Below are 18009 nucleotides of genomic sequence, written 5' to 3'. Positions count from 1 at the left end.
TTGCAAACACTATCGATTTTGTTCGTAATTTTGTAAGACATGCGTAACATGCCTAGCATCACATATGTTGTGAAACAGAATAATAAATTTGATGATGGTATAATATTTAAAGCCATAGAATCATTTCTGAAAAGATGGACATATATGCGGAGGATCAGGAGAATGGCTGGATGAAATACTCTTCTAATGATGGTGATGCAAGAACCAAATTATATTCACTTTTGAGTTTGAATGCTGTATGGGACAACTTTTCTTTATGTAAAATGCAATATAAATTTATCTTGTTTTATTCTAAAAATTGTGAACGTACCACAATAATGTTAAAAAAAAAATATTTACAAAAATTCTGATTTAGTTTCACGAAATATGCCTTAGAGGGGGGTGAGGTTATTTTGTAATTTTTGGGGTGGGTTTCTAACAGCATTGCAGTTTGTTATACTAGGTTACAATTTGCGACTTTTGCATTACGTAATTGATAAATGACGCCTATGATAAAAAGAATATTCATTAATGGCGAACTCTCCATTAATTTTCACTGAGATTACAATAACCTTCGGATTACAAACCCTTCAATGAATAAGCGCTAGCCTAAATTATACCAATTATGTGAGCGCTGGTCGAACACAGTTTGAGAACCACTGATCTTGAAGTTAGCGATACAATCAAGGTTTGCTCTATATCAAGCTGCAGCTATAACACGCAGCTTATATGAGTTTTTTTAATTTCCTTTACTACTTCATTTATTAGTTGTCAAGTTTATAACCTCTAGGGAAAAATGTGTTAAAGCACAAACTACATTTTCAATGGTGAAATGACGATATAGCTATTATAAATATTTTAATTTTGTATGAAATTTATTTATGTTGTAGCACTCTTTTTCAAATAATTTTTCAAAGACACTATTGCGCATAGACTTCCGAAATTACTTTTAATTGCGATACAAACAGATTGAAACTATTTACGAAATGTGTGTTTTCTTCTGTGGGAAATTTCCACCCAAAAATATAAATAAAACGTATGATCCTGGCTTCGCCATCCAATCGCATGTTATTATAACAAATAACTCCCCATTCATATCTCAAACGATTACAAATGATGAAAAATAATCTGCTATTTAAAGATCACACCCTGTTTAATAAAATAACTCTAAAATTCCTACGGCTCACTCTAATCCTATTTCCGTGCTGTCAATGCAATCTATTAATCTAGTGAACCCAGACCCAATCTATATATCTGCATCGGATGATGTATGAGCATCTAGCCTAATTTGCTTCTCTCCCTTCACCCCAAAACTACTCCGCAAAAGGGACAATCATTGCGGCACCATACTGCTTTCTTGTCTTTTTTCTTGTTTGGCGTTCCGGAACTTCACCAAAACCGACCGCCAGAGGTTGGTGAAAGATTCGGCGGGGAGGTGGAAAAACTGGACGCCATAAATAAAATCCCTCTTAAAGCGATGCGCCTACCATTGGCATAAGCCATGTCGACTGGGGTTGGCCACACCATAAATAAAAGCTCAATGTCAACGTGCCAGCAGTTCAGCTGGGGAGATGATCGCGATCGCGGCCTCGCCCGTTGGACGCGATCTCAAACAAAAAAAGCTAATGCATGCACAAACACCTATCAGACAACGGGTACAGCTTACATGCCTCCGCGGTCACATAGGCCAGCGGCTACTACTTGCTGACAGGCAAGTGGTTGCAAACTGGATCAACACACTGAATTCCACCCGACCTACCGAAACCATCTGGCTGCAAGCCCTTTGTAGCCCTTTCACAGGGGAAAAAATCCAAAACAAAACCACCCCAAGACAAAATGGTTCCATAAAATACGATGTCACATTATCATATCGTCACGACCCGGGGCCGGCTTACCGGTTTGCCTGGCACACGGGAGGGTTTCATTTTTGGACTCGTAAATTATAGCCCTACCGATCTCGCGACAGCGGTTCAGAAATTCGATCACCATTCGATGCTCCGATCCTAATGATCGTAGGCCGGCTCCATTAAATTAGCTGCCGGAATTCGCCACACCGTACATTCCGCACTAGCGGTTGGATTTTAATAATTTCCTCATTTTGAAAAATGGAAATGCCAGCGGGCCGCGATCGTTCCTGCCTCATTATACTAGTTCTAGTCGATCGCGACGGGGGACATGTTCGGGGGAGTGACAAAATTGCCATCTTCAGAAGGGAGCGGCGCCGACCTTGAACAGAACGGGTTCAAATTAAGATTTCGTCCCAGGCACGATATTTTTGGCCACTCGCTAACCAACCGGGCGGCGTGGTTTAACACTTATCAGAAACCTTCCAAAGCGACCTTTACTGCACGTGAAAAAAAGGGTTCGAAAGAAAATCTCTGTCTGCATCCAATCGTGTGACCCTTTCGCTTTCGACGCATGGCAAAGGGCTCGATTGCTACGGTCTGCTTAATCGCATCGCCTCGAAAACTAGGGCCAACGTTACAGTTAACAAATCCAATCCATAAACTTGATGGGTGTATGCAAACACACCTGCTAATTATGATATCGTTCGCTATACTGCGGAGGCCTGTCGGTCCAGCGCAGGCAAAAGAAAGACGGCCGTCCAGCACCAAATCTTCCAAGGTCGTCCAGTCCGAGCAGAAGAAGCCAAAACAAAGTCCCGCATAAATTGATTACCATTTCGTTGGCGATGGCTTCACGCCGGCCCGATCGCCGTGGAACGTGTCACATGTTTCTTCTTTTTACTGTTTGGATTATCTGCCATGATCCTTTTCTCGCTGGTTGAGTGCTTTTAAATCGATCTCATCCTACAGCAACAACAAAAAACACAGAAACAGATAAGACTGACGCTCGCGATGCTCGGTCGGAAATATATTGCCGTGTTTAATCACCGCCACAAATCGTTCCGTGGGTTTCGCGAACCGTGCCACGGACCAATGCGGAAAACATCATGAGATCGATAAATGCAAATTTGTATGCTTTTCTTTTTTGCAGTGGTTGTCATTGGTGGAGTGTCTTTTTTTCTCTTTTTCTTTTTCGTTTCATTCCTTCACACACGCTTTGGTGGATTAGAATGTTTGTTATAATAAATGTCGGCTGGTTAGAGACCCATTTTTGTTAACGATTGTCGTTTAATATATTCACTTCTAGTGCATATACCAATTTGTTGCGCTTCCCGATCGAGTTTGTTCGACAAACGGATGATTTTGGATTAAAACATGGCACATTTGCGAGGTAAATGATCACAAACTGGTGCGACATGTTATGCAATAAACCATTCGCCAACTGGCGCTTCGTGAGAACATTCTAGACGATTGAAAGTGAATCTCGTTCGGAAATTGAGTTAAAAATAAGCAGAATTTTAAAATTTCACTTAACGCTCGTTTATTCGATGTCGAAAACTAATAATTTACAATAGAACACAGTTCATTTGTGGCGGGATCGAGCGAATCGATCGTTGGAAAAGTTGTTGCACCCATCGCGTGGCAAGCCACGGTGGCGACAATGTCCCCATGACTGACTGACACTTCTGACTGATTTCTGACGAAGCTGACTGCCTCGCTTACCCGAGGCTCTCAGACAGAATGGTTTTACTTTCGCTGCTGGCTCGCAATGTACTCCAGGGCACGGGCGATCGGCTCGGGCGTCGGCGGCGGCGTCGGCAGATGGTCGCCGAGCGGCTGGAAACCGTTCTCGTCGGCAACGTAGTCCACGCGGTACTTCTGGCCATCATCGCCGATGTACTCGTAGTATCCCTTGGCACGGAGCGTCTCGTTCTCGGTGTTGCGGTCGTCAATCTTGCCCGACTCGGCAGCCTCAATGTTGTTCTCGTTGGCGTACTTGTAGTAGTATCCGTCGTCGTTGAACTGCTTCACCTGCTCCTTGATCTTCTCGTATCCGGCATCACCACCGTTGTTTCCGCTGCCGCTTCCGAAGCGCGAGGCAGTGCCCGCACCCGAGCCCGAGCCCGAACCCGATCCGAAGCGCGATCCCGATCCAGCACCACCAGCGCCTCCGGCACCACCGGCACCTCCAGCTCCGAAGCGCGATCCTCCAGCACCACCGGCACCGGCGCCAGCACCGAATCCAGCGGCCGCACCACCGAAACCAGCCGAAGCACCACCGAATCCAGATCCAGCACCAGCCGCGGCACCAGCAGCACCGCCATCGTTGAACGCACCAGCCGAGAACGAGCTGCCGCTATCGCTAGCGAAGCCCGAGGCACCGAATCCACCAGCACCAGCGTTGCCGCTGCCCGATCCGCTTCCGAAACGGCTACCGCCGGCACCTGTAACGAAAAATAGGTTTAGAATGCCATTGTCGGGGTATAGAAAGAATAAAGCTCAAAGTTCCTAACAAGCCATAGACAACTAAGCCCCTTTTCAGGCTCAAACAGGCCATGACTATCGAACTACGTTTGATGCACATCCCAGCTGAAAGTGAAACTTACCGCTAGCTCCAGCACCACCGAATCCACCAGCACCACCAGCACCGCCGAATCCGCCAGCACCGCCAGCACCGCCGCCGAATCCTCCTGCACCACCAGCACCTCCGAAGCCACCCGAGCCGCCTACCTTGCCCGGCGCTCCCGGACGGTACTTGCCATCGTCGTAACGGCCACGACCGTCGGGACGCCAGCGGCCATCATCCCACTTCGTCTCGTAGTACTCGGGATAGTAGCGACCATCGTTCGGGACGGGGGCCTGAGCCAGAGCACAGCCAAACATGGCCAGCGCCAACTGCAGAGAAGCACAACAAACATTCACAGCGGATGAAAATTAGAACAGAACGCTTCCAGGTTTGTACAGGGCGCCGCAGCCAACACTTTCGAAACAGCACCAACAGCACACTCCACACTTACCAATGCAACACACTTCATGGTGGAAATCGTTTCAACGGTTTGCTGGGGCAAAACTGATATTTGCACTTTCACTGCTGCTCCTTCTTTAGGCTTATACTGTGCCGAAAGCAGAAGAACTAATGTTGTAGCATCTTCGCGCTCGCGTAGCTTTTATAGTACGATTTAGCCGAAATGTGCTCCGAAAAGTTTGAACGAAGATTCTGCCCCGTCCGGCACAAACACACACATATACACACACACATTTACCATCGCACGCATGCCAAACCAGATAAAATGACCAAAGCCGAGCTAAGCAGCTGGACCACATACAACAACAACAACAGAAGCAGCATCAGCAGCAACAAAAAACATACACATATCTACACTTTTTGGATCGTTTAGCAGCCAAATCCATATGGGATGACGGTTTCGAACTTAGCCCCACTATCGCGTTTGCCGATATCTAAGCCAAATGGTACATCGCACGCTCGCTCCCACTCTAACTGTCACACACACGCACATCTCTCTCCGTGGTCGCCGTCTTCTTCTGGTGCCGTTTGGCTGGCTAGCTCACTGGCTGGCTGGCGTGCGATCGTTCGCGCACGTCTCCGCACCAGCAACAGGATCGCACGCGAAGAAGCCACCTGATCTACATATAATATCAATTATAATATATTATAACTCCCCAGTCCAACCGTGGTGCGAGCTCGCCGCATTCCGGAACGAAAGCGAGAGTGGGATGGAGCTCGCGCCAAGATCCCTAAAGAACAAGAAGCTTGCAGCACACAGCAACAAAACAAAAAAAACCTAAATAAATCCAACTTCACGGTTTCTGTCGCCCATTCTGCACGATGATTGAGGGTGTTGCTTTGAAACCCCGCACGGCCACTGCTCCGGAATACTTTCGGTGGCTGGTTTTGGCAAAAAGGATGCGACTCCGGAGCACAGCTTCCACGGTCAAGTCCTTGAACTAGGGTCGTTCGGCGTGTGGCTAAGCGCAAGAGCTGAGAGATTTGATCCTCTTCTTCTTCGTCGGTGTAGCGCTACGCATCAGGATAAACTAGAGCGTGCGCACACACGGATTTCAAGTGGGTGTTTGGCTTCATTGAACTTTACGGTACAGGGGTTTTGCATTTTAGCATGCGTTTATCATCCACGCCATTCATTCGGAGCTGTTTGTGGTCCAAACCGCTGCTAGTTCACACATACCGTATGATGTAATGTGAGCGATGTTGGGCAAGTGACTGAAGTTTTCTGAACGGTTTCTACGGCGACTAAACCTATGTGTTAATGAAGGTTGGTTAAATTGTTGCTAGTATGAATTGATAAAATATCTTAAAAGCTCTGTTAAATTCATGTTTCACTAAAGTCAATTTAAACTTTGTTTAAAAAATTTTAATATAGCGTAAAGGATTTTCAAATTCTCAAAATCCTTTCTAAAGTATCATTTCTTTCGGGATCATGTCAATCAGAAAAGTTATATCTTTCTAACAGTAAATACCTGTAAGATATGGTAAACAAAACATGCACAAAAATTTATTTCATGCGGTAGATTAGAAAAAGTAAAGATTTTGATCCTAAATGAAATGTTCTCTAGCATAGTTTAAAACATAAGTGGTATCATCTCATTGCTTCGTAAAAGTAAAATTCAAGTTTTGTATGATTAATATGATTCCAGATATCAGATATACAGACATAAGAATATTACTATTTCAGAAAAAAAGCTTTACATCAGTACCAAACTACGAAATGAATATTTTTCAAAACAAAAATGGATGTTCTTTAATTTCTTACGCTAATTGATACAAAAGTAAGTTTTTGCAATATGTTGAAATAAGCAAACGCTTTTCTTTGCACCAAAGTCTATCTATTTAACAAACAATAAAATCAGTGTTTAAAAACAGGCAACACCATGAGCATTAATCCTATTAGATTCATTTAGAAATCAGAACGATAGCAAATACTTTTCGTCTTATTTTGTAAATTAAATGAATGATGTATCATGTATGCATTTCAATATCCCTACATTCAACAAATAACTGCATTCACAAACTTCTCTGGAATCAAAACAACATCTGAAAAAATGCCAGACTTTATGCACAGTGCCGGCGCCAATTTGGTTCCCGCACAAAAAGCTTCTCTGCTGTCTACCTATTATAAGAATTTGCATTCAACAAGGGACACCTTCAGGCCTTGATTCACAGATTCTTAAGATCAGTAACCGGCACGGGGTATATTTGTTAATTTTCCAGCAACACCGTTACTGGTTTGCAAATATTCGCAGCTGTGTGAAGAAATTTATCGAAGCGTCACCTCCGCAACCGCGAAACGACAGTTCCGGATGCCCGACCCGAAGCGTAGGAACGTGGTGACATTGAGCCGTTGGCAGCGTGGAACAGAGCTCCCATGACCCCTGACAATTGGCCTGGAAAAAGGTGTGCAGCTCTCGTTATCTAGCACGCTAGTAGTCCTGGTCGTCCAAACACGCCCCATTTATTGTAGGCTACATTAGTTCCAGTCCTACGCACGAAATTGGCCGCCATAAATGGTTAAATTCGTATGATAAGATGCTCTCCGAATATCACACACGATGAAGATGACGACAACAACAGGCAGATAAGATAGGCATGGAACACATTTGTAAAAAGCGTAGAAACATTATTGGACTGATTCGTCAATTTACATTTATTGAATTTGTTTGATCAGTGCTGCACGACCGATCGACCAGGTAAAGGTGAGCTATTAGTTCGGAAATGTTTTACAAGAAACAGATTAAACTGGTACTGATGCAATCTTCTTGACTATCTGTTAATCTTTATGTTTAATTTTTTGATAAAATATATAAAAGAAGATCTGCAATATTTAACCAATTCAAGTATAAAATCGATCAAATGACTTGCGCACCTAGATGACTCACATTCCTGTGTAACTCAGACCTTGCAGCCCCTGATGGGGGACAACGTGATGTCACCAGATAAAAGCATTTCAGTGTATTTTAAATGTAATTAATAATATATTAAACTCTCATTCGTTTAATTAAGCTTATGCTTAATATAGCAAAACCTAGCATCATCGCACATTCGGTTGCATTAATTTATTCAAACCACCGTACCAGCCGCAAAACTCCCGTCTGTCAAAACAATATAAATTACCGTGCGTCCATTCGCGGTCTATTAGTTGCCTTCTGCAAAAATTTAATCAGTAAGTTACAATTAATTTCCCACATCCTGCTCCGAGGACCCCCCGCCAGGTGACGAAATGTTGCGTGTTGAATTCGGCAACGTATAAAACCGGCATCGTCTGCTGCTGCTGCTGCCAATCAACCCGTCGAGTCACATCGGGTTGGAAAAGGTGGAAAAAGTTTGCCAATAACAGACACAAACAAGCACACACTTATGACATATCAAGCGCTAGAACCCGTCATCAATCTGTTAATTACGCACACTTCTCAGCGCCAAGCGACGGCGTCCCAAGCGAATCATCTTCGGATCATGAAAAGTCGATCGTCCCCAGAGCATCCGAAGGTTGGCGAGAGGAACGCGCTCAAACAACAAAACAACAACGCCCCGAATGAGGGAAACGAGGGAGAGACAAAAAAAAGGAGAACAAATTCATCCAGCCACACTCCACCGACGCGGAGACGAAACTGGAAAAACTGGACAAATTTAAAGCGGCTCCAGCAGCATCCGAGCGAACCGATCAAAATAAAATCGTCTCACAAACACACAACAACGCGGAGAAAAGAGGAGAGGAATGATGAAAGTCTTCACCAAACCGGGGTGGGTGAGGTGGTAAGATAGAATCGATCCAAGGTGAAACGGCGACGGCGTCGGCGGAGGTCGCCGAACGTCGCGAATTTGTGCAGTTCCGTATGCAAATTGAGGGTCGCGAGGATGGGTCGCATCATTCCCAATAAGCGAAATCCGTTCTAGCAGACATGGGCACAAAGGCACGGTGGTAACATTATCTTCACTTTCAACATTCGCTGGCTGGTAGGGTGGGGTGGGTGGATGCTTCGGAGCAGCTGTAGGAATGCCACTGAAGGCAAATATGCAAATATTTTGCCGCTCCCTCTCCCTCGGTGCCATAAACGGGCGATATGCTCTGAACTCGTTTCTGCCCGTAACATGATGGTGATGCTTTGTTTTAGATGGCATTTTTTTTAAGTTTTGCCGCACACCCCCATCCTCCCAATCCGCCAATCGTGGGCGAGGATGGCAGAGTAGGACCAAGAAGCCCGAAATGGCACTGCGACCGATCGGATGGCGCAACCAGTGCCTTTGAACCAATTCTTGCCACCTGAACCTGAACCTGGCGAGCTGACGGACAAATATCAAGCGCCTCCGGCAGAGCCAGTTCGTACCGAGCCGCCCGGATGACCTACACCGGATCGATATTCAAATCGAAACAGCGATAAAATTCAAAGTATCAGGCGACTCCTCACCGCTGATAGTGAGGAACAGGCCAGTCGGCGATCCGCTCCTGCCAGCCCACGGTTGACGATCATGACGCCAGCGAAGACGGCTCACCCGTCTTCAATTTCAGCTAAAAGAACAGCCGCAATCCCCTCGAGAACGGAGGGATGGGTCCGGTTCGATCGCTGTAAGATGATCGCTTCCGGAACCAGTTTTAGTCTGAAGAAGGAGAGCTGGGAGATTCTACCGGTTCTGCTGAAAATAGATCAGAAACACCACCTAAACAGAACATTCGGTTCCAGCTCTAACAGGATGCGAGCGTCAGCAGCCAGCAAACCGCACTGTTCTAAGGTCACCATTTCCAGGGCTTTCGATTTCAACGTTCACAACATTTGATGATGCTTTGGTTTGGGCGGTTGAAAGCGAAATGAGCATCATGGAATGAAAAATAAACTGGAAAGGAAAAAAAGGACGAACATGTGCAACCACCTTATCTGTCTTTATGACTACCACACCGTTCGAAATGAATGGAATTTTATGGGGTTGGCCTAAAAGGCGAAACCGTTCGTCACACGGCATGCATTCCACTTATCAGGGTGCAGATCCCCATCGGTAACATTTTTACAGCGCGCTGTTGCAGCAAAAATGTCATTCCATCCTGGCCAGGATGAGGTAATGCACCGTGTGTGTGTTTGGAGCAGTCGGCAAAACTGGTAGAATCCGAATGATAGTATCCGAAGGAAAGGAAATGAAAAAAATGTCGTGCGATGTTTCCTTGGCGTGAAGCTAAATTAGCATACACGGGCTATGTTGGGAAGGTGATCGAAAGTATCTTTGCCAGACACGTTAGAGCGACACGAGCATTAGAGAAACACCTACCGGCAGAAGAATGAGAAAACATTCATACTTCTTTCCAACGCTCGACACAATGTTTTTAGTATGACAGCTCTACATTAAAGTCTTGTGCTGAGGTGTGTTCTTCCCCAGCCAATCTGCCCGAACGCCGTGGCTAATGGAAATGTTCCTTAGTGACGTACCATTTAAGCGCGCAGTAATAGGCACTTTGAAATGATTTGCGATTATGAAGCATATAATGCGGAGCTATATTTTACAGCTAGGCTGTACTGCTACAGCTTAGGTCGATCGTACCCTTCGCTGATGATGTGTAATCTCCTCTAGGGTTGCCTTGTTGCGGCTTCTAGTCACACGAGATGCTAATTCGATTATATACGATCCTACGCCATTAGCATAAGTGATCGCGAAGAATCGATCAAAAACATCGTCTGTGGATGTGACGTTGGAGCTTTTCGAGCTTGACAAGCTTTCAAATTGTATTCAAATGAAGGTAAAAGCTTGGGGATTGCATGCTAGTTTTGGAGTGGCTTTTTTCATACGTTCTCTTTCTAACATACTTTATGTATAAAAAATACGCTCTTAGACGTAATGCTTGCCAGAAAATAGTAATAATAATAATTATAATTATACAACCGAGTATTGCTGGTAGGGTAAATGTACCAATAGTGGTGCAATTTGTAGTGGTACCGATGTGTTTTAATGGATTTAAAGTGTCAGGAAGGACAATTTCTGAATATTTTAACACATAGCAATTGGAATATGTTTTATCTTCGCAATCACCACCATTTTTACCCTGAAACACATTAAATTTACGAAACAATACATATTTTTGTGACTGCTTCGTTGTACCTATAATGGTGGTATGGTTCGTATAGTCGTCGTATTGTGTTCCTATAGTGGTGGTAAACAAAGATGCATAAAAAACGGTGTATAATATCAATGAAACTTAGTTAATATCAATGAAACGGTGTATAATATCAATGAACGAAGCTGTTTTCGTATGAATACCAAGGATTACTGCCATAATATTGGTTTCTTGCGTAATTTGATCGTAAAAAAATGTATAAATTTGATTGATGAAACTATTCACTAAAGTACTGCATAACACCTGTCGTCAACCTACATCCCGAAGAGTGTGCTTAATTTGAAGTCAATTTTTCATTCAGCCAGATAAGCGAATTTTGGCCTGTTTTTGGTAAATTACCTACATAAAACTCATTTCTGTTGCTTATTTTAGTGAAAACAGTACGACATGTCAACAATTTCCCCGAAAAAATCTAAAACGACCTTTTTTTATTGACTTTATAACTATAACCACTATAGGAACATGCCTGTTTTGTGTACCTATAATGGCACTATGGTAAAAAACACTTAAAAACGCATAAATATGGTCAAAAGGCAAATAATTTTAGTAAAACAATAACATTACATAACAGTTATGTTGAAAAACTAGCAATTGCGTAGTTATGTGGTCATTTAGAACGTTAACAGAAAAATGAGTATCGTTATGAAATCCTAAGGATTTTGGAAAAATGTTGACACATTTCACAAAATAATGGATTTTTCGGTCACTAAGTAACGGAATGGCCTCATTTAAATTTTAAACCCTTTTTAAAAGGCTAAAGAACATTTCACACTAACTTAAATAACTTAATTACTTTTAATTTGCCCTATGAACCGCATTTTAGAGCAATAGCACCACTATTGGTACTACCATCACTATAGGTACATTTACCCTATAAGGCAAAACAACAAAGGGGAAATACCTTGCGAAGGATATAAATCGTTAGCACAAGAAGTATTAAAAATAAGGCTAGTAAAAAGCTGCCATACTTAAATTTTAATAAACAAATAAATGAAATTAATAAATAAACATATTGCTTGTAGTCTGTACTATCGATTTAGACATTTTTTTGGGTAGCAAACTAGTTTTTACCTATTAGGGTTAGAGGATTCTTTAAGCTCATTATAACGCTGAAATGTTATCCGCAATGTCTAGGTCGTCTTTCAAAGGAGTCCATAAATGACATAACTAACTCAATTTTAAATCTGCCCTTTGAGATCCGTCCCAAATTGTTGGCTTTTTATGGTGTCCAGGGTAATAAACATCGATAAATATTAGCCAAACACATTACATTTTCTAAGGATATATTACGGTTTGCATTAATATTAATCACTTAAAAGATCAGTGATTTATTTAATTTTTTTAATAAAAGACAAACAATCTGACAAATTTAGAACCAAATAATTAATGTACAGATTTTGTATTTTCCTTTTCTTGTTTTCTATTTTATGTTTCTCTGCAATCCCTAAAATAGTAATCGAATTGAAAAATACTCCTTATATTTCATGATCTATGACTATGACTGAGCGCAACTCTGATCACAGAAACTCTGACTATACAAAAACGACCCTAGCCATTAAATTACTAGGACTGCCTTTGAAAGCTTGTATCGCATATCAAGCCTGACATTTAAAGACATATTAATCAGCTTTAACTGATCAAAACTGTGCTAAAAAACAAACAAAAGGCTTATGAAAGAGGCGCGTGATTTAGATTATACCTTGAGCCTCCTTTTTTACATTGATTCTATAACTAATTAACGTAGTACAATTTACGATGTACGAAATAAAATAGAAAAAATAATAATAATAAAATTGTATCAATTTAAATGACAAAAATATGTTAATGCACGGTAAAAATTATGTTATCGTAACGTCCTACGCCGACAAGCCGGCCTATACCGAGATAATCAGTCCATTCCAGGCTTGAACCCACGACGGGCATATTATTGAGTCGTTGGAGCTGATAACTGTACGTTCAAGCTGAAAGGGGAAATAACCTAACGTCATTAATGTAGACCTGATAAACACCAACAGAACTCTCAGATTCTAAGAGTAGTATCGCCTTTAAGCGTAAGTATTGACGATTCCTGCATTAACATAATTCCCTGTAACATATTCTTGATAAGTATTCTTCATTTTAATAAACATCTTAGGTTCCATAGATAGACAGGAACTTCTGAAGAAAATAAAATATAGTATAAATACAAATATAAAACCTGCTATTTTGTATCGTAATGTTGCATGTGTCTGATGGGTCAGAATATCCCGCATGTAACAGCGATTCCAATTTCCAATGCCCTAAAATGGGAAAATTTAGTGCCCATGTATGAAAACTTCCTTTGACCTTCCTTCCTTTCAAACAAAAAAATCCTCCAAGCCTTGTGTTATGTCTAGTACTGAATGTAAAACTTCAACAACAGCAAAAATTATATTAACGTTTTTCTGTTTTACATACAAGCAAATTCTGATGAAATTATCTCACTTTCCAGATCCACTTCACGGCCATACTTTGCCGATCCCTGTTTTAAGCGAATGTCTTAAACATCACATCCAACAATCATCTTCAAGACAAATCTATCATTACACTTCAATAATCCTTTGCTCGAACTATTGACATTACGCTGCCGGTGCATTGCAACGCTCCTTCCTTTCCAGCGAGGTGCGAATCAACCAATGCCTGATGGCACCGGCAGTTCGCCAACGGTTCGCACTATTCGATATTTAAATGTCAGGCTGCGCCCGAACAAATTGTCACCACGTTGCGTCAGTTGCAGAATTAATCATGCATTTCCTTCGATGCATAGCTGCTCAATGTAGGGGAAGGTATGCGCCCACCCAATCGCATACCGGCAGCCACTGATCCGCAAGCGTCTAAGCTGTCAGCCGCTTTGCCTTTCGGCTCTGTGGCGTACAGTGTCTCGTGATCAATGGGCAAAGCAGGATGATACTTTCAGTGACGATGATGATGATGATGATGATGATGATGCGTATTCTTCTGCTCCGTTTAGTGGAGTGAATGGAAATGGCAAATTTATTGCCAACAGTCGTACGACCACCGGTGTTGGAAGATTCCATAGCCGTTAGGTGTCGCTCCGACGGAGTACACGAGCAAAGTTCTACATTTTTTGCATATTATTAAATCTGAGGTGGTGAATGATGGCAGATACTAATATTGGTTGGATCGCGATCGATGCAGGAAGTGGTAAAGCTCATGTAAATTAAATCATTTATTTGTCTTTATATTGATTGTAATGCCTAATATATGCAGACAGTATTAATTAGTCCAGATAATATGGACAATTATAACACCAGAAAATGGAAATGAATGGCCGTAATGGTACAACCACACATGTTCAACCCACTATCACTATGCTTACAATGTACTTGAACGATCAGCATGCACTTTCGTTTCTCAACGCTACAAACACCAGCCCAGATGCGAGTTCCCCGACAAGGTGTTAAATCATCCCTCTAATCTCACCGTTTTCACTACAAAACAATCATTTCCCCTTCTCATCAACTTAACGCTGCGTACCGTCGATTGCATTTGTTTATTATATTGCTTGATGTATCTGACGTACGTGTCCCATACCCGCACTCCCATAGACGTGTTGAAGGCGAGGGTGGTACGAATGGAACCAACCACGCCAAGAATGCAAAAGGGTGACCGGCACAAAGCGCATCTATAAATACGATGCCCGGTGGTTCTATTCTTTCATTAGGCATCCACTATCAGCTACCGTTTGGCCACACCAGCCACTAGCACCTGAGTAGTTAGTTCTCCGGCAGCATCCGTCCGTGTCGGTTCTTTGCGAACGTCTGGCAGAGAGAGAGAGAGAGAAAAAGCAAACAAACGCTCTTCTCACAATGAAGTGTGTAAGTATGAAGTGTGACGGAACAAATCGCACAGACCGTTTGCAACGGGCAAACGAAAGTGAAAATACGCGAAGCGGAAAAGTAATATCTGTATGGTGACTCCGTGCGGGTACCTTTGGCAGTGCAATTATCGCCCCAAATTGCACCTTTTACGCTGAATCTTTTGCTTTCTTAAGTGCGAGTGTGTACGTTTGTGCGGGTGTTTGTATGTTTGTGTGTATGGCCGCGATTACATCAAAAGCTTTTCGGTTCGTTTCTTCGAAAAACAAATCTTCAGCTACACTTACGAAACCAACCGGAAGGAAGGCGGTAGTGTAAGATACAAATTGCCAAAAAGGCAAAAATTTGCATCACTTCTCGGGTGGGTGAAGGCAAATTTCGCCCCAACCGAGACGAAGCAAGTGTGAACATTTGTTTGTGTTAGGTTTTTACAGCGGATAAATTGAACGGACGCAAACACAGCGAAAAAAAGGGAAAGGAAAAATAAATCGCAGTTGAATGAATGCATTATCTTTATTACTTTTAATGAATTATTTAGAGGCAAGGCGCCACGCTTTTCTTATCTTTGATCGTTAATGTTAGTTGAGAGCATAATGACTCGCGAACACGCTGTTGGATGTAGATGTGCTTCACATAATGTATTCACAAGTTTTTTTTATTCCCTCTTTCATGTCCAGGAAATTGTCCTTCTGCTTGCTTGCGCTACGCTTGCCCTGTCCGCACCGCAAAGGTCAGACGCTGAGGCAGAAATCCTGCAGCAAGATAACAACATCGAACCGGACGGCCAATACCAGTACAGGTAAGGCACTTGTCGTGTTTTCTCTCTCTCCCTCTCTTATGTTCCTAGTAACAACCACTCCACTACACACGCCATTCAACAAATCGCCGAATTTGCATATCAAACACGTAAAGGCAAAACGTGTGAAAATGGCACTCGTTTCAATTACATCGTCCGTGATATGCAGCAGACACAACAGACAAAAAAGGCTTCAGCCGCAACTTACGATCAAGCGGCGTAATTGGCCACGTCTTGCTTTCCTCGACACCGACACCGGGGCTGCAGCAATTAGCTTGTTAATGAAAGATTTGATTACGATAATTGGGAAGCGTCTCTCATGCCCCCCCCCCCCCTCGGGCCACCAGACGATCGTACGATAAGGGCTGTGTGAGTGTGCAGCCTCGCAAACTTCCGACACGTCACGCCCACTCCATTCTGGAAGGGAACCCATCTAATGATGGGAACTTTGTGCAACAGTTCAAACTCCCCTTCCGCGGGCGCTGCTATTTATCCCGCAAGAGATTAGCACGTTTCAATGGCGCGAAGTTGGTCCAGCGCAATGCAGCTTGCGCCTCTTCTTGAGCGTTTTTTTGTGATTGTTGTTTTGTTTTGCTGTTGTTCACCCACCACCATCATGCGTCACGATCACGTCCCCATGCAACATTGTTCGATCACTCTCGCTGTTTTTTGTCCATTTTGCTTCATCTTCTCCCTATCTTCCTCTCTGTTTGTCTCTTCCCTTCACACATACACACACACACAGTTACGAAACGGCCAACGGTATCCGAGGTCAGGAAACGGGAACGCTCAAGCGTGCCAACAGTCCCGACACGAGTGACGTAATTGTGGCGGCCGGTTCTATCACCTACACCGCACCGGACGGCCAAGTGGTCGAGCTGAGCTATACCGCCGATGATGAGAATGGATTCCAACCGGCCGGAGCGCACCTACCGACACCACCGCCGATTCCGCCCCAGATCCAGAAAGCGCTAGACTATCTGGCCAGCCTGCCACCGTCGGCGAACCGGCGGCGCTAAGCGTCAAACACACACACACGCACCGCCTGCATGAAACCGGCCAATACTCAGCGCATTCCAAAACCTTCGTCTGTAAACAACCGTACACTTACATCTCATCAAACACACATCTTTGACACGACACACCGATCTTTGGCTTAGGATCGCTCCTACGCTAAGGGCAATGAGCAGCAAACGCGTAATAAAGCACGCAACTTGAAAAACGAAAAGATCATTTTTAGCCTTTTAAATGATAAAGTTCTTTAAAGGCAGTACTTGAGGTAAAAACTTGAGGTAATTGAGAGAAATTATTGATTTAAGAAATTGATCAAATAATTGACGCATAGAACACGGGGATGATTTCGAAAGGTAAGGACTTACACAAAAAAGTCAATTATATTAGGCGAGGTTATGATCATCATGCACAATGTGTTTTCTTCTTAACAATCTAAATTTATAATAGACTCAATGTGACTCATTTTGAATCATGAATTAATTCTTATTGAATATCTTGTCTCTTCGGCTGGTCTTCTGGAAATGTAGTAAAGTTGTACGAATTATAAATTACAATGTCTTTTTTGAGTTTCAATTCTTATGTATCAAGCTCATAGGATTAGGCTAATCTGCGTTGGGTAAAACAAAATCAAACCAACGGTAATTATTTAGATTATGGCTCTTTGGAGGACAGGGCAAAATGTAGTAAATGATCGAGAGCCGAGGTCCAAAAAATGCCAGACTTTTTGTGTTTAAATTATTTCCTTGTAAAATTTTAGAAAAAAAAAGATATTACTCGATACCATTTTTAATATTGTTGTTCAAATTGCTATTAATTAATTTGTGTTATTTTATTTCCTATTATTTATTTCTATTAAAATTAATGGTGAAGAGTGTTCAGTTAATGATCGGTAACATGTGCAACAGTGCACTAAAGTGTGATCAGTCATAACAACATTACTTACTTACTTACTTATCCGGCGCTATAACCGCTTTGCGGTCTTGGCCTGCCTCAGGAGTGTCCGAAACCGCTCACGGTCACGCGCTTTCGTCTGCCAGTCCGTTATCCCGGCATTAATGGCGGACGCCTCCACGCCATCTTGCCACCTCAATTTGGGCCTACCACGCCTCCTCTGTCCTTGTGGACGGCCTAAAAAGACTTTACGGGCTGGGTCGTCCGTTTCCATGCGTACAACATGGCCAGTCCACCGGAGCCTGGCGAGCTTGATCTCGTATAGCTACATCTCGTATAGCTCGTCATTATAGCGGCTCCTCCATTGTCCATCCAAACATACGGGGCCAAGTATCCTTCTGAGCATCTTCCTCTCGAACGCTGCTACGAGGGTTTCGTCCGATTTGGACAGTGTCCATGTCTCAGAGGCGTATATGAGTACCGGTGCTATATAG

The 18009-nt window shown here is 43.1% G+C and overlaps 2 protein-coding genes across 2 annotated transcripts; one reads left to right on the top strand and one right to left on the bottom strand.

The window, feature by feature from the left end:
* Nucleotides 1-3341: 3341 nt before the first annotated feature.
* On the bottom strand, nucleotides 3342-4988 carry LOC120955205 (pupal cuticle protein 36a-like). Its single transcript, XM_040375831.2, has 3 exons — nucleotides 4844-4988; nucleotides 4433-4721; nucleotides 3342-4270 (listed from the first exon to the last, which is right to left on the bottom strand). Exons 1-3 carry the CDS (start codon nucleotides 4859-4861, stop codon nucleotides 3573-3575), a joined length of 1005 nt encoding a protein of 334 aa, XP_040231765.1. The 5' UTR covers nucleotides 4862-4988; the 3' UTR covers nucleotides 3342-3572.
* A 9651-nt stretch (nucleotides 4989-14639) lies between these two features.
* On the top strand, nucleotides 14640-16838 carry LOC120955212 (endocuticle structural glycoprotein ABD-4-like). Its single transcript, XM_040375842.2, has 3 exons — nucleotides 14640-14814; nucleotides 15492-15613; nucleotides 16356-16838. Exons 1-3 carry the CDS (start codon nucleotides 14806-14808, stop codon nucleotides 16627-16629), a joined length of 405 nt encoding a protein of 134 aa, XP_040231776.1. The 5' UTR covers nucleotides 14640-14805; the 3' UTR covers nucleotides 16630-16838.
* The last annotated feature ends 1171 nt before the right edge of the window (nucleotides 16839-18009 follow it).

The sequence above is a fragment of the Anopheles coluzzii genome, chromosome 3 (genome assembly GCF_943734685.1).
Source record: "Anopheles coluzzii chromosome 3, AcolN3, whole genome shotgun sequence".
Classification (NCBI taxonomy): Eukaryota; Metazoa; Arthropoda; class Insecta; order Diptera; family Culicidae; genus Anopheles; species Anopheles coluzzii.
The sequence above is the reverse complement of the archived record's forward strand: the minus strand, read 5'-3'. Positions and strand labels throughout refer to the sequence as shown.

Coding starts and splice junctions, on each gene's coding strand:
- LOC120955205 (XM_040375831.2), bottom strand. Junction 4,271..4,432: donor CGGTGGTGCTGGAGCTAGCG/GTAAGTTTCACT, acceptor TTTTCGTTACAG/GTGCCGGCGGTAGCCGTTTC.
- LOC120955212 (XM_040375842.2), top strand. Junction 15,614..16,355: donor GACGGCCAATACCAGTACAG/GTAAGGCACTTG, acceptor ACACACACACAG/TTACGAAACGGCCAACGGTA.